General features: G+C 39.9%; 1 protein-coding gene across 1 annotated transcript; it reads left to right on the forward strand.

The window, feature by feature from the left end:
- Positions 1 to 221: 221 nt before the first annotated feature.
- Positions 222 to 22,527, forward strand: LOC104955831 (uncharacterized). The gene is made up of 12 exons (XM_010783223.1): positions 222 to 239; positions 328 to 543; positions 1,877 to 1,965; positions 3,102 to 3,278; positions 5,525 to 5,743; positions 7,075 to 7,083; positions 8,344 to 8,463; positions 15,492 to 15,516; positions 16,120 to 16,158; positions 16,307 to 16,380; positions 18,029 to 18,143; positions 21,068 to 22,527. The coding sequence occupies exons 1-12, from the start codon at positions 222 to 224 to the stop codon at positions 21,689 to 21,691; spliced, it is 1,725 nt and encodes a 574-aa protein (XP_010781525.1). The 3' UTR covers positions 21,692 to 22,527.
- The last annotated feature ends 4,089 nt before the right edge of the window (positions 22,528 to 26,616 follow it).

Here is a 26,616-nt window from a genome sequence, read left to right on the forward strand (position 1 = left end):
CAGACCGTTTACATTCAGACAAACCTTCATAACACACAAGGGGACGGGTAATATCCGGAAAAGCATGACATGGGCCCTTTAAGCATATTACTCTTCTGGCATGTCTTGTTGGCTGTCAAAGACCACATACTGTATATCCTGTTTTATCCCTGATTGGGAAGTGGCCAAAAGTGATATATGCTTGGGACCAACAGCCACCATCATGGTCAAGAGCAGAAACAATGATTGGTGGATGTGGCGTAGGCTTTTCTCATCACACATTGTCTTGTTATGAGTTTAACAGAGATATTTTATGTGTAACTAATATGTGTTCTTCGTGTGTTACAGGCCACTGATAAGGACACTGGGAATTACAGTCAGAATGCGTACCGCCTGATTATCCCGCCCACACCAGAGGGCCAGGACAGCTTCGTCATAGAGACCTACACCGGTATCATCAAATCAGCCACGATGTTTAGAAATATGCGCAGGTCATATTTCACGTTTGAAGTCATTGCAACAGACGACTATGGAAAAGGTCTCAGCAGCAGTGCCGATGTGGTGGTATGTATCCAGTGCCTTTCATAGTGTATCTGTTGTACTTATCAAATACATAATGCACATGTTCTTTGTGGACGTCGGTGAAAGCTCTGTGTTATTCCTTGACTTACATGTCAGCGCGCAGCAGAGACATATTGATTTCACGTTGTATGTCGCTGTCATAGCATGGTGTCTCTACAGAGAACCGGCCTTTGAAATATGGAATGGGTTTGCAATGTCACCTGTCTGTAATTCATTGATGCAGGAGAGCCTTATCAAAGGGGCATTCCACCCATTTTACACGTCGATGTCAATTTAATAGTCATTGAGGGACTGCTGCGCAACCTGTAAAATAATGTTGAGTAAGGTCTTCTGTGGCTTTGAAGGAGCTTTGTCAATTCTGAGAAAATTAAAAGTGACATCAGTTAAGTTACTTGGATTGGACTTTTGAGGTTTAAAGTAAAAGGTTCAATACTTTGAGAAATACGCTTCTTGCTTTCTAGCAGACTTAGATGAGAAGATTGAATCCACTCTCATGTCTGCACGATAATATGAAATCATTTAATACCTCTGTCAGTTTATCAAAAGATGCCTACCACGAAGAACAGCCATGTGTATATTTGTTTTTGTCATTTGTAAACCTCATTGAGATAATGTGTTTTTGATTTTGTTTACTCAATGCTAAATGTTTTGGTTCCAGTCTCTTTAATTTTTTGCAGTAGTTGCAGGACACACACTATGTGGCCTCTGCCAGTCGCTGATATTCCAATTAGATTTTCTTTCAGCCATACATTATGCGTGTCTGTTTGTGTCAGTGTGCATGTCTTTGTGTCACTTGCCTTTGTACAATTTCTATTTTTACAATAATTACCCCACACATATGCTGTGATTGGGCACAGCTTTGGCCCCAATTCAATGCTTATCTTTCCTTACTGTGGGAAGGCTTGTTTTTCATTTCAGTGAAAAATGTCTGGCTAACAAGCCTCTAACGAGACAGCAGGAGGGTCTGGGACATTGCCTGCATATGAGAGAGCAGCGAGTGCGTAACCATGGTGCTCGTTAATTTTCAAGGCAAACCTAATTTTACAGGATTCGCATGGGAAATTTGACTTCACAGCACAGAGGTTGTTGCCTATTCGCTTTACTGCTGCATTAGCATAAAGTCCTGTTATGTTAGCTGCATCGATCTCACCAATATAAGCAGGTAATGAGAGGGTCCCACTGGCTCTAACGATCAAACGCTCAGTAGGACACATGTGACATAATGGCTTAATCGCTATTTATCTATATTTCCTCCTGTTTGTTTTACCTCCTGGTCATTTATTTATTTATTTCCCTCTTTCTTACTATCTCTCAGGTTTCTGTTGTCAACGCGTTGGACATGCAGGTTGTTGTGTCCACTGTCCCACCCCATTTAGTGGAGGAGCATAGGGAGGAGCTCATTCGGTAAGACAGCATTTACTATGATTCAAATACGAACAGAAAATATGCTCATTCAAATGAGAAAAACAATGTCTATGTTTGCATAATGCTTGGTGTGAAAGTTGGTGTTGCATTTAATATAAAACAAGCTACTTTGTTATAGGAACGTTTAACAGTCGGAAACAGTTTTCCTTTCAACATGCCTGTTACCTCATCCTTTATCCCACTCTCGTCAATGTAGCAAATTATTTTCAGTAGGCTACATTCCCTTGCCCTCTAATACTCTTTGGTTAATTGATTCAGGGAAAATTGACACTGGAAAATTAATTGCAACGTTTTGAGCAGAGCTATGATACGAGGTGAACTTGGTTCAAGGTGGTACCTTAATTTGTGTAACAAATCATTGTTGAAGGCCTGGAATGATATGTATGATTTTGCCTGACAATTATAAATAGGAACTAACAATAATTAATGTTATGTACAAGATGTTTGTTGTTGTTAAATAACTATTGACCAATAAATTAATAGCCAATGAGTCTCTTTTTTCTACAGACGGTTTTCCTTGTCCAAAATTAAATCATGATAGAGATTTATGAAATGTCTTTTTGCAGCTCTTGGGGCACCGTGTTTAGTCTAATTAGTCAATCTGAAAGGCAAATGTGTGTTAATACTTGTTTTTCAAGAGCATGCTGCGTTGTGACTCGGCTCTTTAGGCTGAAAAACACACAAATTAGTCATGTTAAGCTCCTTGCAGTGCTGACATTTGAGAGGTCTGTGATTTCGCACAGTGCTGGTGATGATCCAGGACCATTTTACCTGAGTCCTCAAACTGTTTATCAACCTTGGCAGAGGCAGACGGCCAGGCTTTCTTTTATTGGCTGTAATTTAAGGTGTGGATTCCTCCCCGCCTGAAAGGATTATCAAGCCTTGCTTTGCCAAGAGCCTAGTGTGGAGAAGCAGAATGCAACCCAATGGGACAATCATTGCCAGAAAGGCGTACTTAAGATTGGTGGCTCTCATATTGCTTTGGGCGCAGAGGTCCAAGAAATGGTTTGAATTAATACAAACCTTGATGTTTTGCTTATATAAATCAAGATTTTGTTCTACTCCTCTACTGCTTTCTTTATAAAGTTTTACCTGTGTTTTTCTGTTCATCTTAGTATTCTGGAGCGCCATGTCCAGGATCAGATTCCCGGGGCCAAGGTGATTGTGGAGTCAATTGGTCCACGTCGTCATGGCGATGGCTTTGAACTCGAGGACTACAGTAAATCGGACCTGATGGTGTACGCCATTGACCCGCTTACCAACAGGGCCATTTCACCCAAGGAGCTCTTCAAGTAAGTGAGAGTTTTATTTTATTACAAGAAGTACAGTCCACTCTGCAGTCTCTCTTTGTCCTCTGTCTATAAAGTGACTCAGCAGGCCCCCCATGGCTTCTTCCTCTACAGTATCCCGTTTTTTCTCTGCCTCTACTTTCTTTATAACATTTTGATTATCCTGCAGGCGCACCAAATCTTCTATGTCATCAAAAAAGACAGAGGAAAAGGAGAGGGGTGAGGTTAGGGAGTTACCACAGGAGATTGCAGCAGGGAGTATTTAAGTCGGTCCATTCAACCTGCTATACCAGTGCTTTAAAGAGCCTGGAGATATGCCAGCAAAACATTTGTATTGCTTTTGTTTGGGGACAGGAGACACAGTATGTGTGCTGAAGCTTTCTTTAACCACTGAAGGCCCTGTTCACATGATATTAAAGCACCAAGGAAAAAAGGCTTACATGACACTTTTTCATCACTTTAAAAAAAAAATGATCTGAGCTGGCGTCTCAGTACAATCCCACCTTTCACATATTTCCTTGCCCTTCTGTCAAACCAATCAGACTCCAATCTTGAAAAGGAAAGTCCACCAGAGCATGAGAGTTGCCAATCAATAGGAAACCCCCCCTTCTGAGTTGTCACTCTCAACAACCTTGCCCCCCTGCTTGCTTACATTGATCTGACACTATCTTCTGTATTTACTCCTCCTCACTCATTGTAACTGCCAACTCTGTTTGTGTGTTGCTGTTAAACCTCCCTCTGACTGAGACTGTCACCATTGCAGTTCAAGTTGAAGTCATCCATTCACATGACGTTTAGAGGTGCATGGTGTATGTACTGAATTAATCTATTGACATTATCTAGGTGTCCTTGACGATTGGAGGATTGCTTCAATGGGTTTTAAGTGGGGGTTTGAGGCTGAAAGCCATTGAAAGTGTGGAACTTGTGTCATACAGTAAGAACAACTTTTTTCAAAGACCATAACTAGTGGCCATCAGCTTATTTTAAAAAAGAAGCTTAGTACATTCCTGCTTTACTGTAAATCGCTTCCTTAGATTACTATTAGATACTGTCAGAAAAAGCCTTCAGGCTAAAGGAGAAAATGCTTTTAATGCAGTCCGGGCATGTCTCACAATGTTGTGGGGTAATTGCATGTAGTATATCTTCCACTTTGCTGGCAGATCACATAAGAAGAAAGAATAAGATGGCAGTGAGTGTATTCTTGCTTTAAAGAGTGTCCTTATGCCACCTTGAAGACAACTCTCTCTCTACCATTTTGCCTTTTTTAGAGGAAAGATTGGGAAGCCAGTTGATAACCTTGATTTCCCCTCAATTATTTGTCTATAGAAAAACAAAAATGATAGTAATTGGATGTGGCAGTGTGCTCACTCCTTTTGTGAAAGCCGAGTGATACAAAATAACATTTGATAAACAGCAGTATCTGGAATTGTCTCTCTAAACCCTGAAGTATGAATCAACACATTTGCTAGAAAGTTCACACTCAGAAGTGTATGTCCTATTGAGAAATCGTATACAATTTAGCATTAAAAAAAAAATCAACATTTCTATGAGTTGTATGCAGATCCCCAGTTGCAGCATTTACCGTATAATGTGTTGATCTAAATTACAGCAAAAGCTTGAAATAATTATCTCTGCTAATGAGATAATTAACCTGCAAATACTTTTTTTTTTGGGCCACTTGAGCACAGCTGAAACAAGTGGTAAACACATATATTGACATCACCTTTTATCACGTTACAAAGCAACCTTATCATTCATTTAGTGATCTCTTTTAGCTCTCATTTGGTCTCTACCAATTTGTAGGAAAATGTCTGGCTTCTTATGTTTTCACTAGTCGCCTACTGTGTCATCTGCTATACATAAGAAGTATACAGTGGGTGTTTATAGCTTCACCCCTGCACCAATCTGCTTGCTACAGTAAAAAAAACAAAGTGAGAGTTAAAACAGTGAACCACAACAGAAAACCTATCGGATAGAAATATAGACAGTGATGTGAAACACACTATAAAACTAGTTATAGCCGAGCTACAGATTGAAGGGATACTTCTCTGTAGGTTCATCCTTACAAGAGACCACTTTTACATCTTCTAATTCTTTTGACATCATCTTTTTGAACATTGTTTTTACAAAATATATATTATAGCTGCTATAAAATACATACAAAAAGAGTTTGCAACATAAGGATTAAGAGTAACAACTGCACTGCTACAAAAACAATATTCTCCTGTTATTTGTGTTATAAATCACAGGTTTCTTGATGGGAATGTGCTGGAAATCAACAAGGAGTTTCAGCCATTACTTGGTGAGGGAGGCCGCATCCTGGAGATCCGCTCTCCAGATATCGTTGCCAGTGTGAAGAAGGCGGCCCAGGCGGTGGGCTACACAGAGGGGGCTCTCCTGGCCCTGGCCATCATCATCATCCTCTGCTGCATCCCTGCCATCCTCATCGTCATGGTCACCTACAAACAGTGAGTACCCTCGCCACAGTGATCATCGCTGGCTTCTGTAACCGATTAATCATACTTAACCAGTTGTCCAGAAATTAAGAGGGGAATACATTTTCATTAGACGGGCTATTGCCTTGGATGACTTGTGTAACACCCGGTTTTAGTTGAAGCGCTTGCTCTTCACATACCAATCGGATATTTATTGCTGTAATTTAAACCTTTGTGTTGATCCTGTACCCTGTGGCATGTTGGAATAGACCCAGCAAAACCACAAAAAGCTTGGTTGAAAGGTGTATTAGTCAAGTATTTAAGATAAACCGGGAGCACTCCTTGCTTTGTTGCTGCCTTTTTGTGTTTCTTTCTCTCTCGCCCTCTTATCTCTGTCTCTCTCTTTCATAAGATATGCTGACTACGCACTCTGCTGGGCTAATCTTCCTGCTCATGCTCTGTGAAAGCAGATTAATTAACACTCATTTGTGACAAATATCTACAGCCAATTGTGACCGTCACAGTGCATCTTCACGCTACTTAATCATATCTGCTTGACACACACACAATAAACAGTGTCTGGCTTGCATTATCTCTCATTCACACACACACATTGTGCAGTTTAAAGAAGTATGATGGTTGTTTTTTTAAAGGTGAGGTAGTTTGACTCTTAGGTCGCACAACCTTATCCCGTCTAATTGTTGGCATGCTGCAAATGTTCCCTAAATGGGGATGTTTGGGAAATGTTTATTGACGGCAGATGGGCAGGGTGGCTGTCCTTACGCAAATCCACAGACTAAACACACAGCAGAAAGCTGTTTGTGGTGACATTAGACCTAACACACAAACTGTCACAGCAGATGGCATTTTGTTGGTGGTGTCATTACTTTCGTAAAAATTAAACTGATTTAGGAAATCATTTTTTGTGTTAACACAATCTGCTGTAACCTTTTGGAATGAGCGTCATTTTTTTAAAGTGTATCTGTGTATTCATGTGGAATAATTGAATTTTGTTTTGAATAACTGATGGTGACATGAAGCATAGAAGATACACTTAAAAAGAAAGCAATGGCCACTTTTTCATGTTGCCTTGCAGTCACTGCTCGAGGCTTAGCTGCTTTGCATAGAAATGGGAAAGAAAGTGCATGAAGTATTTCCCTGTTTTGTGGTTAAAGATAAAAACATATTATATACAAAGATTTTTCATTTTCTGTGCAAGGATTGCATTAATAACGTCCATTATTCAATCAACATCGTATGGGGTTACGCTCTTGCCAAATGATGTAATTATTTATTTATTTTGTCCCCTATCTCCCTCTCCCTCTGTCTCCTCTCCTTTTTTCTGAATCAAAATCTATCACCAGGTTCAAAGAGTAAGTAATTATTCTTGTGTTTTAGAACTCGTCGCTTTTCATGTATCAAGTGTGTGTGAGAAGTACCATTGTTCTCATCTTCATTAATCATTAGTGATTAAAATATGTGCAAAGATAATGAGATAAATGCATGCTACATAATGCCACCCTTTTTAAAATGTTTTCCAGAATATAATATAAAGCAACACTAATTTATCTTGTACCTTTTTATAGAATGATTTTCTTATCATGTTGATATCAAGCTGACGACATTCGAAAGGAAAATCAAACCAAAGTCAAAAAGACTTATATATCTGCGCTTATACCCGCTTACTGACCTCTAACAGTACGCTCGTCACTCTGTTGAAAGCTTCTGTGACCCATCATCTCTCACAGGCCTGCTAGTTAAAATATAATTGCACAGCATGTAAATCTGAAAATAGATAGCTGAAAACTAATCGCAGCATCTACCGTACAATGACCTTTCAGTTGTTAGGTGTCAGAATACCTAATGTCTTTTTTTACGAACTTCATGGATATCTACAGGTATTTTTCTCAAAAGATACTTTATGATCTGATTAAAATATGTTCATAACCTCATTGTTCTAAAACTGTGCAGCTTGTAGGGTTAATATGCAGTTGGTGAACAGAGTTAAACAAGCTAACAAAAGACAGATACAACAATTTTGATAACAATCTAAAATGGCAATACATATTGGACTAACAGCAGGACTGGTTTTCTAGAATGTTAACCTAAAGATTTCAATCAATTTATTAAAACGTTTGGTGAGTTAAGTAAAAAATATGTTTCCAATGCTCAGTTCTTATTATAGTCTCTTATAGTTTTTATAAGAGTCTTTATTATGGTATCTTCTTCGACTGATCAAAAGTTGCAGCTCTATATAAAATAAGAATAGATGTTAGCTATCCTTATCCAACAAAATCAAGTTATTCTTTTTAATTTTAAAAACTGAACATAACAGTAACTTTAGTTTTAACGCCTCTTACTGCATGTGCTTCTTTTTTAGCAAAAATTGTTAATTCATGGTAGACTTCATGCATGAGTGATGTGCCAGGCTTCTACTCACTTTTTAACCACACTGTTTGAGTAAAGATGAGTTCATAGATTAAATATAAAAGAAGCAAAGACTTTTATGTTGGGTTGATTTTTCTTTGTATGCTTGTGTATGAGTTTGTGTTTTTCTCATTTATTCCTTTTTGCATGTGGACTAGAAACACATACAGTATCTGGGTGATTGTAAATGTTAACACTTTGCACAGGCGACAGGCAGAGTGTGCCAAAACTGCCAGGATTCAGATGGCTTTACCACCAGGAGGGAAAGCACCTCCAGCAGCTGCTCCCACTGCTAACCTTTACGAGGAGCTTGGCGACAGCACCAGGTAGGTTAAACCTGACCCTTTATTATCTCTCACCCATCCCACCCATTCCTATGATAAGCAGGAACTATTTCTGGGGGAAATAACTGCCTTCCGGTTGAATGCTACACTATTTTCCTGGTTTTCACACCAACTTTTCTTGAGAATGCATAATCAAATGCCTCCTAATGACAGCTGGCAGCTCTGCAGGTTGACCTTAGTCCTCCAACTGCTGCTTTAGACACAGCAGTGCCTGCATCAATGGGGCACCCTGCTCTTTGTCTTCCAACTTTAGATGTCTGAAAAAAGGAATGGATGCTGCTGCACAACTAGGGATTATACTTTATTTTTATTTTAGAGTATGTATGTGCTCATATTTGACATTGTATACATGTTTGCACAACCCTCTAAAGGTAAGAGTGTATTGAGGTATACAAGATAGCCTTTCATTTTCTTTCAAAATTTTGATTTCTTCTTACAAAATTATTCTGTAGTATGATTAAGGCATGTTTAAGGCACTGTATATATCTGATTATGCATATCTCCATAACTGATCCTTTTGATGAATACAGGTTGCTTGTAAATTGTATTATCTTGAAGAAAATAAAAACATGATTCAGCTGATGATTCATAATAAACAGTAATAACAGCTGTAAGGCAGTGTTAGATGTAACAAACACAACATATGGCCTGTGCTTAGTCGTTGATTTTTAATAAATTACTTTAAATCTTCCAACAATTTAAACCTACATGAATGATTCCTGAGCTCACCTTTATTTTCAGAGTGTTTTTCTATCCAATTTCACCTTTCATTTATAATAGTATCCCTAAAGTGTAATTAAATATTAATGTCTGCTGATTAAATGAGGTTGAATTGAAACTGCTGCCCTTCTAAATTAATCCTTTTCATTTACATCATTTTAAAAGAAATACTACTACTACCATCACTATTGCTGTTGAAAACTGAAAATGGAAATGTAATGGCAAGCTGTAAAGAATGTTTACAACAGATGTTGACCAACACTCAACAACAAGCAGAAGCTTTTGATTAAAAGCTCTCTTGGGGATCGTATTGCTGCCGAGCAACATTTATTTGGGGGTTATTTTATAGCCTGTGCTAGGAACAAGAAAAGTTCCTATAAACAACCACATTAAAAGACTTTGAAACGGCATGTTTATAACAAAGTTTTCTGTGTGTGTGTGTGTGTGTGTGTGTGTGTGGGGGTGGGGGTGGGGGGCTGTGTGTCAGTGCCAACGGTTTTTTGCATATTCTCAAATGCACACAGCAAATAAATCAGTACAGTATTGACGTACCCTTGAGCTTACGCTTCCACACCCATGACATTTCTGCTTTAGTCTTTTTACCATCTGTCTGTGTTTCTATCTTCTCCATCATTTCTATTCCCTTGTCTCTCTGGATTCAGACTGCAGTAAGTAATCCCAAACCAAATGGGATCTATCTTGCTGAGTATATGCATATTCAATTTATAGATAAAATGTTCGTAAATGTACCTTATATTCCTATGCTAGAATTATTCCTTTATTATTAATACCCTTGTGCAAAAATTCTATTTAAAATGGCCTATCCTGTTATAGTTAATTGTGTAATTGTGGTAACAGATGGTAGCTGTTTTCCAAAGCTTCAATAAACCCCTTACTATGTAGTCAGAAAAGCGGTAGTGCACTTACAGTAAGTAGATACGCCTATAGCTGTTCCCGCTCTACCTTCCCATTAGATAACAACTTTCGTGCTATGTCGCCCTTACTTTCACATCTTTTAGTGTTGTGACTGATTGCACTAATGCATCCAATATGGCTTAATGATGGTAATGATTTGCATTAAACTGTATCTGAAGACCATAGCCCAGCCTATTTTGGGGGATAATAGCTATTTCCATATTAAAGAGCATCAGATTTGTATTATTCATCATAAGCTTATTTAAAACTAATCTATGTTTATAAAATTGAGAAACAAGCATACTGTATATCTGTTGGTCCAGGGTGTGCAGATGTTCTTAATGACAGTCACAATACTAAGGGTCATATTTCAGTTAAGATGCAGAATAAAATGATAGCGGTTTTGCTTTGCCTCACCCTCTGTTCTTTTGCTTTGCTCATCCTTTAACTTTCACTTGTTTCAAGTCTTTTTTCTTTTTCACCTCAACCTTTTACTGGGGCAGGGCTAACAAGTCTGTCATTGCGGAAGCGAACCACCAGAGGATTCTTAGCAACTTTGCCTGTCGCTCCATGGCAGCCCACGGCAACGGAGCATTGCATGTCGACTTGCCTAAGTCAGAGAGCAACGTGACCTTCCTGTCGGATCACAACCCACTTACCACTCACAACCCAGTGTACGATGACAACAGCCTCCTCAGCAGTCCTGAGGCCTTTCCACGTGGGGAGAGTTCCTCTGAAAAGCGGTTCTCCTTTTCTCCCCCATACTCAGCAGGGTCAGACAGTGTCTGGTCGATGCCTGCTCACATTCACGGGGGGCTGCAGGGTTGTGACGAGCCAAGGAGACCATCACTTATGGACCCAGAAGATTGGGAGCTTCAAATACTCCAAGCAGGAATGAGCAGCAGGCGGAGGCTAGAGAGTTCGAGCACACTTTGCATGAACAGCAGCACAGAGGCCAAGTTGTCAGTCCGTGATCAGGCCAGGCAGTTTGAGCAGCAGGCCCTCCTGGAACAAACCCTCAAGCAAAACTGGGGCTCCCAAGGCTCCCTTTCTACCATCCTTGTTAGTGATAGAGACAGTGATGATGTTCTGGAGCTGACCTCAGAAACTCTGTTCTCTATCATGGACTATTCTTACAGCCCCACTTCTGTGGGAAAGGATGTGCCCCCCAGCATCATTATTGCTCAGGGAGATGACTCGTTGCCCCTGGTTGGTCAGAGACAGACTCAACCCGGCCTGAGGAAGTTTAGCCCCAGCTTCATGACAGACCAACCATGTCAGATCACTGTGGAGATCATACCAGATCCACCAGAAAATCCCCCGCCTCCTCCTCCACGGCCACCTCCACATGCCCCACCCACACTTCCTCCCTCTAGTCCACCTTATTCTCCCCCTTCAACACTCTGCTCTCCTAAACATGAAAACACCCCTCAATCCTCTCCTCCTCCAGCCAATAAGCGGGTTGCGCCCCAACCTCCACCGCCTCTTCCTTCCTTACCTTTCCCCGCTATCAGCAACCACTCGCGCCCAGTTGTCCGTTTCCTCCCAACCGCTTTGCCGCCCGTGTCCTCACTTCGCCCTGTTTCAGAACGAAAACATCCTGCTCGTCTTGACCAATCTCAAGCTGATATCAGGAAGAGGGAGCTTAAAGGGATCCTGAAAAACATTGAGAATCTAGCCGACATAGAGAGGTCTGTTGCCAACCTGTACAGCCAAGTCGACAAAACCTGCAAGGTGCCCAAGTTTAATAAGAAACCCCAAATGACTGAAGAATCAGAAGGTGCTAACAGACTGCAGAGCTCTGATCCCTGCGATGAGCAGAGCACGCCAAAAACAACCAACTCCAGCTTTGCAGGCCAAATCAACCCAACAACAAGTATGAACCGTGTTGAAAATGGACCAAGTGAACTGAATATGGCAGGAGACACTCAGCAGCCAAGCCAATTGAAATTGAAAAGCCCAAATAGAGATGAGGACTCTCAATCAACAGTGCTTTGACTTTTTCTCTCTGTCTCCACACGCTCATATTTTCCATTTATTCATGTTCATGCCTGCTTTTCTGTTGTTACTTAATAATCATTATTTTCTGCACAGTGGGTAGTATTCAGTTTAAGCTTTAGCAAAGATAATGTTGACTGTTTGTCTTTCTGAAATAATGCTTTTTTACTTGGAAATCTAATTATAGTGCCACCTGCCAAGAAATGTACTCAGCTCTGCCATACGATTTGCTTACAGGCTTGTATTAGTACATAAAAGAGGCTTGCATATACAGCATTAGTTTGGCTCAGTGCATTTGCTATGAGATCTATGATAACCATACCCTTGAATTATCAGTTTAGTCAGTTCATCATGATATTAGCATGTTATTTCAGTTAATTATCTTAGCATAAGCACTTCTTAACTAAAGCTACTTAAATGAAATTTCACTAAACAGCAACATGTATTATTCTGGGTCTGTTTCCTCAACCGTTTACTGTCTGCATATTGCTGATTTTTAATTTGTTCTTTTTCACATAAGTGAAGAGCATGAGCATTTAGTATGTTGTTGCTCTGTGCAAAATCTAAATGAAGCAAAAGAAGAAAACATAATGTTGGATGTTTTATTTGTTTTAATGAGGGAAATTTCCATAGCGTTTAAGAATGTCCCATAGGTATGCAAATACTATGAAATGAGCTTTTGAAGAATTCAGAAAGGATGATTGCACATTTGTGTTTTTAACATATTCAGGATGTTGTTGCAGTGGTGTTTTTAACAAACGACTTACTGTGATGGATGGTGTAAGACACTATCCTTACAGATGTATAAAACAGCAAAAGAGAGAGACAACTAATTTTCATATCCACCCCCTCAGCAAGGAAACAAAATACAAATAAAAAAAGCAAATCTAGGAATATATAAACCACATGCAAATTGAACAAATTAGATACAACACTAAGGCAGGCTACAGGAAACCCTTTTAGTTCAATATAATACAGTTGAATGCAGATAAGATGGGGCTATGCACTTCTAAGTGAGAACATCTTCTAGTGTTGATTGTAACATCGACTATAAAAACCTATTGACAGGGTCTCCCGGCTCATGTTGAACGAGGAGAGCTAACCTCTGGGGGACCCGCCTTTTCACATGTCTAAAGAAATCCTCCCAGCATGATAAAGTAGTCACTGTGATGTTTGGCTGCTCACTGGAAAAGGCTAATTAGAGAACCAATCAATCGTTAACTAGGGCCGCTGCCTGTGGGACTGTCAAGTACTGTTACCCTCTCCTTTTCACTCCCTTCTCTCCGACCTTCTGCCTTCACCATTTGTCTGTGTTTCTCTCTCTATCTCACTTCCTCTCCCCCTGTAGTTAGTTTGAATACTTTCAATCCGTAGCCTCTTCTTGTTAATCTTCTCTTGTGGTTCTCGGGAGATTATATTACCTTCTTTACGCTCATTGCAATGCGGCCTCTGTCCCCCTCTCTTTTCCTTTTTGTGCTTTACTTTCACTCCTCTGTCTTTCTCCCACATACCCTTCATGTGTTTGTTTTAGCTTCCATGCCCTAAGGCAAATGGTCTTAGCATACCTCCCTTCCAGAGCAATGTTATGTTTGATTCATCACACATCCCCCGATGGGCAGATCGAAGGCCTGCTAATTCTGTATTCCATGTTCACTACATGGGGCAATCTCTTTTTTAGAAAGGCTAAGCGGCTCACATGCAGTTTTTCAACCCAAGGAACAGTGAGCCCTAATGGATGTTATTCTTTATATTCCATTGTTTCCAACTGGTTTTTATCAAACTCCATTGTGTCCTGGCTGATGAATCATTGCAGTGTCTCAAAAAGAATCAAAAGTAATTACCAAGCTTAAGACTAAAAGTATGCTTTGGGTAGAAATGTTCTGTCTCAAATTAACCATAATAGTTTGTTTAAAAAAAAATACAAAACAAAGACCTAAGATAGTATACAATAGATTAGGTTCATTATTATTCATATTCACACAAAATGCTTATCAGAGAGATCCTGTGTTGCATTAAAACATCCCCCTGCTCTTACACCTCATAGTGCATGATATTTGTGTTATTGTTCAACATTTTGGGGAATACGTTGATTCGCTTTTGTACCGAGAGTTTGAAAAGAATATCAATAGCTCTCACACAGGAGAGTGGTATCAACTCTTGACAAGCATACTTCATACAATTCTAAACTATTCCTATTGATGATTTCTGCTACAAAAGTTTGGTTATATTTGTTTTGTTTCTTAAGGTGTTTTTGGCAGCAGAATAAGAAAACGTATTTGTATGCTTTTTCTACATAGAAATAATGTATTGGGAAAATGTGAAGCTAGTTATTTTTGAAGAGAACTTTACTTTTATCAATATAATACACTGGGTTCATCAGTATTCAAGTCTTGCTGTAATTCTGAGCTCACCTCTCTCACCTCTTTTTCTATTACATTATCTTATAACCCATCTTCCTCCAAGCCCTTGTGCAAACTTCTTACGGCTGCTGTCCACTGGGTCATTTTTCTCGATGTTTCATGAAGAAGCAGTAGCCAGCAGCCAAGCCAACAAGTCATCCATCAGATCCCACTCCCATCATCCTCTCTGCCTGGGAGGTGTGGCCATATGGCTGTGCCCTGTCCCCTGGTCCCTGCCCATAATAACAGATTACAGCTCTCCAGAGGAAGCTCACATCATTGCTTGGCCATATATCCGAGTGTGAAAGTCGTCATTATTTATGGGCCCAGACAGGTTACAGTTGTACGCTTGTGAAACTGGAGGGGTTCAGCCGGTCTGCTCCATTACTCGCAGTTTTTCATTGACTTGTACTAAAAGCACTGCAGATGCACTGTTGTCCTCAAGAGCTGCCAGGACTACTTTTTAATGCGTTTGAGAATCCTAATATTAGCTTACTTCAATTTAGCTTAAAAAGCATTGTCTGTTGAAAAGGACTGGCACATTATTTGCGATAAGCAAAGACAATTTCATTAACTTTGTTTGAGTCCTTTTCACATCTGCTCGAAGATTCTCCAGATATGTCTGTATAAACACTGACTTTTTCGAATTCCAATCTTTGTCCCCTCTTTGCTCTTTGCATTTATTGTATCTTTTTTTGCTCCCTGTTTGGATAAGATAACGGGGGGAAAACAGCCCACACCAGCACGATAACATTGTGGCCTAAGGCACCCTTTTTCAAAACTGAACAATATCTGCAACTCTGTAATTTAACACTTATAAATGCACAGTAAGTAAAGCTGAAACTTCCTCACTGGTCAGCAGAATGTAGACACGCTAGTCCTGTAGACCAAACATTTCATTTATCTTAAAGCACTTAATATTTTTCTGCCAATCTGTATTCATTATTTGTTTCATTCCCTCCTTTCTGCGGCACACAGCAGGCGAGGAGGCTACGGCAGACAGGTAAGCATTCCTGTTGTGATGTTTTATTTATTTTTGTTGCACGGAGACATTTTGTCACACTCCAGGCAGTTTACATCCTATTATTCTTATCTACAACTCACTTGATAGAAAGCACTGAATGAGATTAAGATCAGATCCTGATGATAGGACTTCTAACACTGACATTACAGTTTAGCTTTCATTCACAATTCTGTCGTAGTCCCCAATATTTCTGTCAAATAGCAGATAAGAATGTGAGTGTTTCTCCTGAGTTGGAAAACAAAACATAATTACCAAACAAAGACTCTTTCTTGTTACCTTCAAATAATGAACGACCAGTAACTGAAATACAGAAGATGTTTTATTTTTCTGTTGCATTTTCTTACTTACTTTCGCTGCCTGGCTTACATCTTCCCTCTTTTCCTTGCTGTGTTTCCATCAGTATAAAATCTATCTTTCACCTTGCTCCTTCATTGGGATCACATAGATATATTATTGATGCTCATAAAAGAGGCTTGACTTGCATCTGAAATGTGTAGAGTGAACTCTTCCTTATGTTTGTGTCTTTCCTAACCTTCCCTTCCTTTCATTACCTTATCCTTCTTCTGTACTAATCTTTGGCAGCAACAGCAACTGCTGAGGCCATCTCTTCTGAGACCTGAGGTAGAAACCCTCCTGCTTTTCTTAATTCACAGGGATTGTAGTCCATTCTGCTGTATTACTCGCCCTGTGTGCTGCTGCATGCTCTTCTTCTTCTGGTTTTCCCTGAGGAGTGCTGAGTAATTTCTTTCTCTGCCTCTCTGAAATACAGGAACTCTCAATGGAGTCAGGTATCGACCCGGGCCAGGACTACTACACACAGGACTACTATAATTATGACCAAGGGTGAGCATGCACCCCATGACCGTCTCATCTCTCATCAGTCATACTCTCTCATCCAGGAAGTGATCTCCATTGCTAAAAATAAAAATAACCTCGTTAGGACTTTATTTATTGTGACCTTGCCTTCCAGCTCCCATTTCTTAGATCCTTGAGGAATGGAGCGAATATTTCCGAAAAAAATAAATGATGAGCATCACTTGTGCTTCCGCTTGAGCTGTACATATCATCAGAGCATTTACCCTTTCTACTCCCATCAAATGAGATCAATTACTGTATGCTGCCTTGAGTCAGGCACCTCAGTGTGGAAGTGTTTTTCCATGGTTTAATGAATAGAGGGAGTTTTGGCGTGCCTGTTACATAGCCCATATGGTTTAAAGAGGAAAAACATGCAACTCAAAGCCTTAACAGCTGCTGAGAAATTGTTATTCATTAAAAGCTCCCGCTCTACGGCAGGTGACTTGCACCACAAGTTTATCAGAACAGGAAGATGTTTTTGCACTTTTAAAGGCTTAAAACTGTTAAGTGAAATCTGATGAGTGTACATATGGAAATGAAGTCTGGTAATTGCCTGTAGTTACTCACCAACTTACCTTACCTAAGCTCTACAAATTACCACAGCTGTTTCTCAGGTTGTCTGAAATACGATGGCTTTCATTCGCAACAAGATGTAATTATATTTGAATAGTAGGTCACAAAGTTCATTACAAAAGCTGCTATTGCCAATGAGTGTACCATCACTGTGACCCGATGCCTTTGATGTGCGATGTTCTGTTTGCAGTGAAGGGCACACTTTTACAGCCGTCATGCTTATCATTTAGCAATCAACCGGCTGTGTTGTAAGCTCCCCTCATCATGTTCTCAATAAGACAAAATTACCATTGGTCTTTTTCCTTTAGGCTCTTCCCTAATGTATTATTATAGAGTAAGAAGAGTATCAACATTCAAACTGTTGGAGGCCATCTACCACACTAATGCAGATAACCTAATGGTGGATCCATTTTTTTAGTGTTACAACTGTGAAACACTAACATTTGAATCATAAAACTATTTGTTCAAACTGTTCCGTGACTTAAATGGCATATGTTGAAACTGTTCTCTTCAGTAGGTACTGGTTGGATTAATAGTCAAATCTAACACTCCCCTGATGAAAGCCAAACATGCTCTGGAATAATAATAAAAAACAGAGCATTGGAGAAGAGTTATGCAACCATATTTTATGTTTTATTGGGCTTTAGGCATCAATTATTTCTCAACAAATTCCCATCTCAGCATGTGTTTGCATTTTTGTAATTTATTAAACTCCTTTGACAAAGATGGGCGAATATGTACTCATCTATATTTATTTTAGGAAATGTAGTTTCCGCCTTTTCTTTTTCTCTATTATATTGCTCCCAACTTACAAAGTGAATACTAGTGATTTTTGCTAATCTTCACATAAATTATTGACTATCTTGTTGAAGATATTGCCAATAAGAAAAAAGACCAAAAGCAGCAGTGACTGGGGGCAGTGTAATATAGAAACTTGGATTAATAGATTAATTAACTTATTTTTGCTGGTTTACTTTAGGAATTAATAAAACTATTAATGCCAAATGTAATCCACATTCTTTCTAAACTCTTTTTTTTCATATTTATTTTATTTATTTCTCAGGTACGACATTCCTCAGTATGGCAGTAGGAGGAGGCTAATACCTCCAAGGTATGATGAATATGGAGAGGTGATCATGGAGGATGATGAGTATTACTACGGTCCTCGTGGCACTGAGGTATGCCCTTTCCTTACTCTACGTGATAATGTAAAGATTATCTTAACATTGTGTGTGTTTTTTAAACAGCAGTATTAACCCTACAAACATAGTGGCTTTTTGATTCAAATCATTGCTAAATTAAATATGACTGTCTTAGGACCAGGGCAGAGGCAGGGGCCGTGGTGGAGGTCCACCTAAGAGGGTTGCATTTAGGGACATGCCAGGGGATGAAATCGAACAAGCTGAGCCAGCAGAGGGGGGCGAGCCTTCTAAGGCTGCCAAGAGACTGAAGTCTGTCATGAAACTCAGCAAACTCCTGGCAGCCAGCAAGGGGGGAGAACAGCCGTCTGATGCCGGTCCTTCTGGCCCATCTCCATGGAAGAAAGCCAAGATGTTCAAGATGTTTGGTGCCGGGAAGAAGGACAAGGATTATGCCAAACTGATGTCAGCCCGCCGCATTGACAGCCAAGAGAGTCTGACAGGCGGACCAACAGTTATGGGACCAATCGACAGAAAGTCTGATACGCGTAGCAAGCTCAGTAAAGTTTTCAGGAAAATCAACTTAGGCAAAAAATTGCAGATACGGAGGAAGTCGAAGAGTAGTGTGAGCCAGGGCTCTGCCACAGGCAGCGAGCGAGACGAGGAGGCTTCACAAGTAGCCAGTGAGGATGACAAGTCTAAAGTGTCAATTAGTGTGACAGAGAGTGAGCCAGAAGCAGGTGCAAGTGGAAGCAGTAAGGAGAAAGACTCTGATGGGGAATCCTCTGAGAGAAGCAGTGTTGACAGAGATTATCTGAAAGTAGACTTGGACCGTGATGATGCCAATGAAAGCACTGTGGACTCAGAGGAAGAGCCTGATGAGGAGCCAGGGGATTCTGATGAGGAAAGTAAGTCCAAATCTGAAGGAGAAGAAACGGAGAAGGAATCTATCAGTGAGAAAGAATCTGGGACTGAAAAAGAATCAGATTCGGAAAAAGAGTCAGAGTCAGAGAAGTCGTCGGCTACAGAGAAAGAATCAGAAACCGAGAAAGATTCAGACTCCGAGAAAGAGTCTGAATCTGAGAAAGAATCTGAATCAGGAACAGGCACAGCAACAGAGAAGGAAACAAGCACAGAAAAAGATTCAGGGACAGAGAAAGATTCTGATGAAGAGTCTGAGGAGGAAGAGGGTTCAGGGAGCACTAGAGAAAGTGGGTCTTCTGCCCGCTCTTCCATGAAATCATCAGCTACATCAGGTGCAAGTGGCAGCGGCAGTGGCAGCGGTAGTGGCAGCGGCAGTGGCAGTGGCAGTGGCAGCGGCAGTGGCAGCGGCAGTGGCAGCGGCAGCGGCAGTGGCAGCGGCAGCGGCAGTGGTAGTGGCAGCGGGAGTGGGAGTGGTACCAGAGAAAGTGGCAGTGGTAGCACAAGTGGTTCTGCATCTTTATCTGGTTCAAGTGTTAAGTCATCAAATAGAACCAGATCATCAGGAAGCGCAGTTTCCTCCGAGAAGTCTAGTGAAGAACTCAGTGAAGGCGAGTCAGGAACAGGGACCGCCAGCGAGGTAGAGTCAGTGTCAGGAAGTGAAGGCTCTTTATCTCGAGGGTCCAGCCAGAGGAAAAAGTCTGAGTCAGAGTCCGTTGGTGGGTCTTCATCCGTCAGTGAGATGACAGACCAGAGTTCCCTGAGCAACAAGACAGGTACAGCTGGTTCCCGTTCCACCAGTGGCAGCCGGCATTCCCAGAAGTCCAGCCAGAGCCGTGGTTCTGAGGACACAATTACAGAGGAGAGTGAAGAAGAAGACGAGGAAGACTCTGAGACTGCTGATGAGAGCAAAGAGTCAGCCAGCGAGCTCAGTGAAGATGCATCAACGGGGAGTTCTAGGAAGGCGTCTGGAGACCCTGGGCCCTCTGCACCCTACACTGGTCCCACTTACAGCTCTGATATCAGAAGCATTGGTAACACCTCTGTAGAGACATACGGAGGACTGTCCCCTATCACTGAGGTGGACGAGGACGCCATCTCCTCTGACAAATCTTCAGTCAGTGGCTCCGGATCTGGCAGTGCATCGAAAGACTCAACAACGTCAGATGCTGATTCAGAATCTGAAGGAAACTCAACTGCCTTCTAGAGAGATATGGTCCACTGTGAAGTAAGAGTGAATACAATCAATTACCCTTGCATGGGAGTGAAGAATTATTGCTTGCCACTACAGTGTGTCAAGCTTCCACCTTTTCCTCATTTCCCTTAAGCAAAACACTTTTGTGGTTTCCTGGTGCAAATGATCAGAGCTCTGCTCTATTTCTTACCTCTCTGACTTATTCTTCTCTTTGATGTTTCCTTGGTGTTTTTATGCCTTTACATGTTGTATAACATTATGCTCTTGTTTTTGCTGTGAGATTTCGCATGTGACAATACTATCTGCTTTAACTGAGTGTTTTTTATGTGAGTTTGAAATTATTACTTTTTGGGAACAGTATTATTATTGTCCATAGATTTCTCGCCATAGATTCAATAACATAACTGCAGATAGGTAATCAAAACATTGGATTTCATGTAGTCTAAGGATATTCTTTCATGTTTGAATTGATGTGCTTTAGTAGAACAACAATGTATCTTAAAAGATATTTTATTGTAATGCCACCATTTAAGGATTGGACTTTAGTATTTGTATGTGTTAATGGTTTTGGGTTAGGCATTTTCAGCACATGATAGTCCTTAAATACATGTGAGCATACATTCCCCCAAAAAACGTTTAAATTAACCTAAAAAATATCCAGGCCTTCTTTCTGGGACAAGGGAGTAAAATACTGTGAATACTGTTATCTTGATACTGGGTGTAGAGTATAACTCAGCTAGCTGTCCGCAGTGTTTATTCCCCTTTTTTATCGAGAAACATGTGTATACTATACCTTGTGAAAAGAAAAAAATGACACTTTGACCTTGACTCCCTCTATCCTCTTTAGCCTGGGAAAAAGCCACGGATCAAGCTGGTGGTAGATCAGGAGAATGAGACCAGCTCCACAGGAGAAGAGAGCACCACAGAGACGCAGAGGAACCGACTCCCCAACAGCCACAGCAACATCAACGGGAACATCTACCTTGCACAGAACGGCACTATTGTCAGAACTAGGAGGCCACCTCACCCAAAAAACTTGAATATGGGCTCTCCTTGTCGGCTTGGTAAGCATTTTAAAAGACTAGACAAGTTGGGTGTGACTTATGAAGAACCCTCTAGCATTATTAGCATTGATGGCACAGAAAACGAGACAGAAAATGGAACAGGAACATGTGTTCCCCCTAATGTGGACGTCAACCTCAACACTCGGCCCTCCTGTGGCTCCCTTGGCTCCCTTGGATCCTCCATCAACGATCTTAAAAGTTTTGGGTCCAAAACCAATATTGCAAAGGTCTTGATTGACAGAAACAGCAGTGGCCAGTTTGTCAATGAGGAGCAAGAGACTTCGGTTGACAACCACAAGGACAGCAGAGAGACACTGGAGTCCCACAGTGACCACACTTTATCAGACGAGGAGGAGTTATGGATGGGACCCTGGAACAGCCTACACATACCAATGACAAAACTCTGACTGACCATGTAGAAAGTTATTTTAGTTTTTGTTGTTTTCGTATCTTTATCATGTTGTTTTTGTTAAGAAAATTATCATGAAAAAAATGTGTGCCTCAACTGGATAAGCTCCAACCACTGTCAACGACACTTGCACTTCAAGTCAAATTTTATTTAACCATAATACATTACGGCCTATATTCACTAAACGTTTGAGTAAGATGGAAATATAGAGTTGCAAGGCAATGGGTGCTTTAAAGAAATCTGAAATGTTATGTGAATAATACTTTTTGTTTGTTTTTGTTTTAAACCCTTAATCAAAACACCAGATACGCCTCTTTTATTGAGTGATACCATGTTTTACCTTCTTTTACCAGCCTCACTTTTTTTTATCCTGAAACAGGTCTAAAGAGATTGTTATTCATTTCACTAAATATATTTACAGAGAAATTATGGTGTGTATATGAAGAAATTGTGATAATATAGTCTATGATAAAGTCAAAGAAAACGTATTTTGCTAATAGCATTTTAATCGCAAATGATTAAGATTGTCAGATTATTTTATGTTGTGATCACTTGACAATGTTTTTGAATATTTCTGAAAAATATATCAAATTATTTTTGTCTATTTTGTATCTAACAGAGATGGAGAATCTAACATATGACATTAAAGACATAATATCCACATGACTGTTACCGCTGTATTTCAGAGATATGACAGTGTCATCATGGTGTTTTATATGGACATTTGTAACTACAGAATATGGTATTTCCCAAACCGTATATGATGCAGCTTCATGGTCATTTATTAACTGACACATCAGGCTTCAGAAAGAGGTGGAAAAGGACTATCCAAAAAATTCAACAATAAAGTTCTAACCCTATTTACATGTGTATTGAAAAGCATAATTTCAGGCATTGGCCACGTTATCCATACTTCAATGTCAATGAAAAGAGGTCTGTCAGAAAGAGTCCTTCTCTATGCAGTGTGCCTCACTTTCTACAGAAGAGAAATTACAAGTCACCAAACATAGGGATATGGGTAGTTACTGTATCTCTGAAAAACAGTATGAAGTACGCCAGGCAGTCTGATAAACTGACATCTTCTTGAGCCCACTCTTTCACCTGTCAATTCAAACATGTTTTTAAAGATGGCAGAGATAGTAATCCAAAAGGCAAGGAAAATCTCAAGCACATTCTCTTCATTTGTTTCTCAGTTTATCAGAGATTAACACATCTAACACATCCAGATTGACATTTACAAAAAGTGTCCTGCAGTCGTTCAAACTGAGAATGCCAATCAAGTTTGCATAGTTCTTTGGAGGCTGAAGTTGAGAAAAGAGCAGGAGCTGAATGTCAGAGTGAAGTAGCTTCAAAAAAACTGCTCAGAAAATAGGTCAGGAGGGAACCCTTGTTCCCACCACAAAAAGCCTGTTGTCTTTAAGAATCAAAACAAAACTCTGCAAGATGCTGATGGAAGAAGAACAAAATAAAGGAGCAAGACCTGCAGGAGAAGCCTTACAATCAGGATGTTTAATTGTCACTTGTTCTTTCTCAAAACAAGCCGATTAATTTTTGTATTTTGAAAGACAAGAACAGTGTTCACTGTCTTTAAGAGCCACCGTCTCCATTTTGCATACACGCTCTCAGGATCTGCCATTAATGACAGGGGAACAGCACTGTATAAACCGTTTTCAGTGCAGATGGGTTTCATGCCATTTCTTTAATAAATCTTCCAAAACCTTAAAATGAGAGCCTATCCGAGAAATGGTCACCACTGAAAAAATAATTAGAAGTAGATATGTAATGCATCTGTGCCCTCGTCTTCTCGAATACAAGGACATACTTCACCAATCTCTTTTTGGAATACTCTCCTGATGAATTGGATTATAGCTGGCTCGACGAATAATGAAAGCGTTTCGACTGAGCATTTCCGTCTGTCACAGGATTATGTCCCAGGCCTTTTTTACTCCCCACCATGATCATCTCACTTAGTAGATTAAATACAGCAGTATGAATGGACATATCCCTGTGGTAATTAATTTTGGCTCGAGGAGAACCCACATACCAATGTCTCGTATAATAGGATTTACTTTTTCATTTGCACGTTACACACCTAAGGAAGTCGGAAGTTTCACTGTTCACTGTCACAACAGTGCAGTTATCGGTAGAGGTGGAAGAAGTACTTAGATCTAAGTAGAAGTACCAGAGTGTAGGAATACTCGGTTACGTAAAAGTGCAATACAAATGTTACAAAAGGAAAAGTTTAAAAGTAATAGCATGAAAATATACTTAAAGTACCAAAAGTGAAAGTACTTATTGTGCAGATTGGCCCATTTAAGAATGATATAGCCTATTGTATGTTTTTGATTATAATTATTGATGCATTAAAGTGTTATCAAAGCTGGTAAGTCAGCTAATTCTAATGACTTTGTATACTGCGGGGTTGTGAATGTACTCCAGGTGTAACTAAGTCTTATTTAAGTGTTGATTATATTTTTTCATTATTAATGCAAATCTGAATTTTAGTGGAGTAGAAGTAGGCCTACAATGTATCAACAAATTGAAATTGTACTTGAGTACAGTACTTGAGTAAATCTACTTAGTTACTTTACACCACTTGTTATCGGTCAGTGGTTAGACAACAGACTGTTTACTGGGCCATGTTGTCATTTAAAATCCTGCTAATCACAGCACAGTCAGCAGATGGTGCTCTCGCTCTATGCATTATACTAGGACATTACGCAATAAGTAGAAGAATAAATAAGTGATCACCACGTAACTGAATTCAAGTGTTCCACAGAGAGCAAACGTCACCTGTATCATCGTATTTCCTAAAGGTAAACTAACTATAAACATAAACTTGATTTTATGCAATTAAATGGAAGTTTAACTTGAGTAAAGCATTAGTTCGTAGGCCTACCTGTAAGTAGGGGCGGACTGGGACTAAAAAACAGCCCGGGACTCTCGACCGGCCCACTTCGGTACAACGGGGGGGGCTAGTGATTTATCCGACCGGCCCACATCGTCCGACCGGCCCACTTCAGTACCGACCCATCGGGATTCGATGGCCAGTCCACCACTGCGTAAGTTAACATGTAGAATAGATACGTTTAATTGAGTATAGCTGAAAATAAGTGTCAGTTATTAAAATGGCGGACTTGATCAAAAATAATGTAGCTAGCCAAAGTTATGGACATTATTGCACCTTTCTGCATGAATGCAAGTAATTTATTGAGTGGACAAGTTATATATTTCAGAGATAACTGTTTGGTTGTAGACTGTACAACCCAAAAGTGGGTCGCGGACCCATTTCGAGTGGGTCACGGATGTGTGAGTGAAGAACAACAAAAAAAAAAAAAAAATTGGAATTCTTTTTTTTTTTTGGGGGTGGGGGGGAATAGGTCAAACTTTTATTTTGAAGGCCCGATTTTCTAACGCTGTGCATGCAGTCGGCGTTGGACTGGAAGTACCGGAGACCATAAACGGTTTTCAAAACTTCTGTAGTAAAATAAAATATCTTTGCTGATGTTTTTTCGAGTCTTCTGGCCAATCAGAATCAAGATTGTTGCCAGAAGTCCCCACGGAGAATAACTTTGCGGTAGAACTCTTCTTTATACATCCATGGGTACCACTTCAGATAAAAATGAACACATAATGAAATATGACCCCCGGTTTGATGATTGACAGGTCACAGAACAATGGGAGCTATCTACCCTTGCCCACAATTTAAAGTAAGTCACACAGACTATCTATCGGAACTATTCCTGGGAAAAGTACTCTGGTGTGAAAGCGCCTATAGATGTAGGTGGTTATAAGACAATACACGTTTATAATATATAATATAGCCAACTAGAGCAATAACGTAAGTAAACATAATGTATAAGTATACGTAATGTTAATACCCGGCAAATACCTTGCATTTTCATATAAAGGCTGTTTATTGCTTGAACAGAAATAAGAGTAATTCTACAGCTAAACTGTAATTCCTATAAAAGAAAGAAATGTAATTGAGAACTTATCTTGAATATCTATGATTGGAAACCTGTGTAGAAAGCAATGTTTTTGTATGAGTTTTCAATGGCATTTAACAGTTTATTTGCAAGTATTATTAAGTAGAAAGTAGCTAATGCCAGTAGTATAAAAGCCCTTAGTATGTGATACGTGAGTTTGAGTATGCAGGCTTCTAACTTCAATTGTATTTTCATATTTCATGTGTTACAGCAGAGTGAGCCTTGTGTTATTTTTGCACACCGGCAAGCACACCTGCTGTGCTCTACAGAAAACCGCAGTCGTCACAGAGTCCCAGGTACATTCAAGTCAATTCAAATCAAGTAAAAAACATATAAAAGTCTGAGGTAAAAAACTAGCTACAAGCAAGAGGATTAAATGTGGGGAAACCTTCAGCTACGAACAAAAAAAACGATCTTATTGAACTCCGGCCAGCTTAACGACGAACAAGACAATACCATTAAAAAATATGTAGGTTAAAAACATTTCACAATTCTAAGGGATCCAGCCTTGGAAATCAAATATGGCAATAATCTATTTAAACATGAAAAGGGTCCAGACAGTATGCACAAGTGCCAGACAACTGCAACAATTGCAATGCACACTTCAAAAGAATGGAATATAATAATACTTTATTCAAAGTTCATCATACACATACAACGAGAAGAGAGCTGTCATATCTCTGGCAATGTCCGTATGAAGATTGGTCCATCACTCTGGTCAACATTGAAATGTCTCAACAACTATGAGATGGATGCCAACATTTTATACAGCTTTTCATGTTCCCGAAAGTAATAATCTTTATGATTGCCCTGTCAACGTTGGATTTGAAGAACTGTCTGTCGTCACTGGTGGATGAAGTTACAGTACCCCTGAACTTTGCCAGGCTTTTGCTGCATACTTGAGCATCTACAGTACGGCCATTAACAGAGTTGC

The sequence above is a fragment of the Notothenia coriiceps genome, unplaced genomic scaffold (genome assembly GCF_000735185.1).
Source record: "Notothenia coriiceps isolate Sejong01 unplaced genomic scaffold, NC01 NC01_scaffold00024830, whole genome shotgun sequence".
NCBI lineage: Eukaryota > Metazoa > Chordata > Actinopteri > Perciformes > Nototheniidae > Notothenia > Notothenia coriiceps.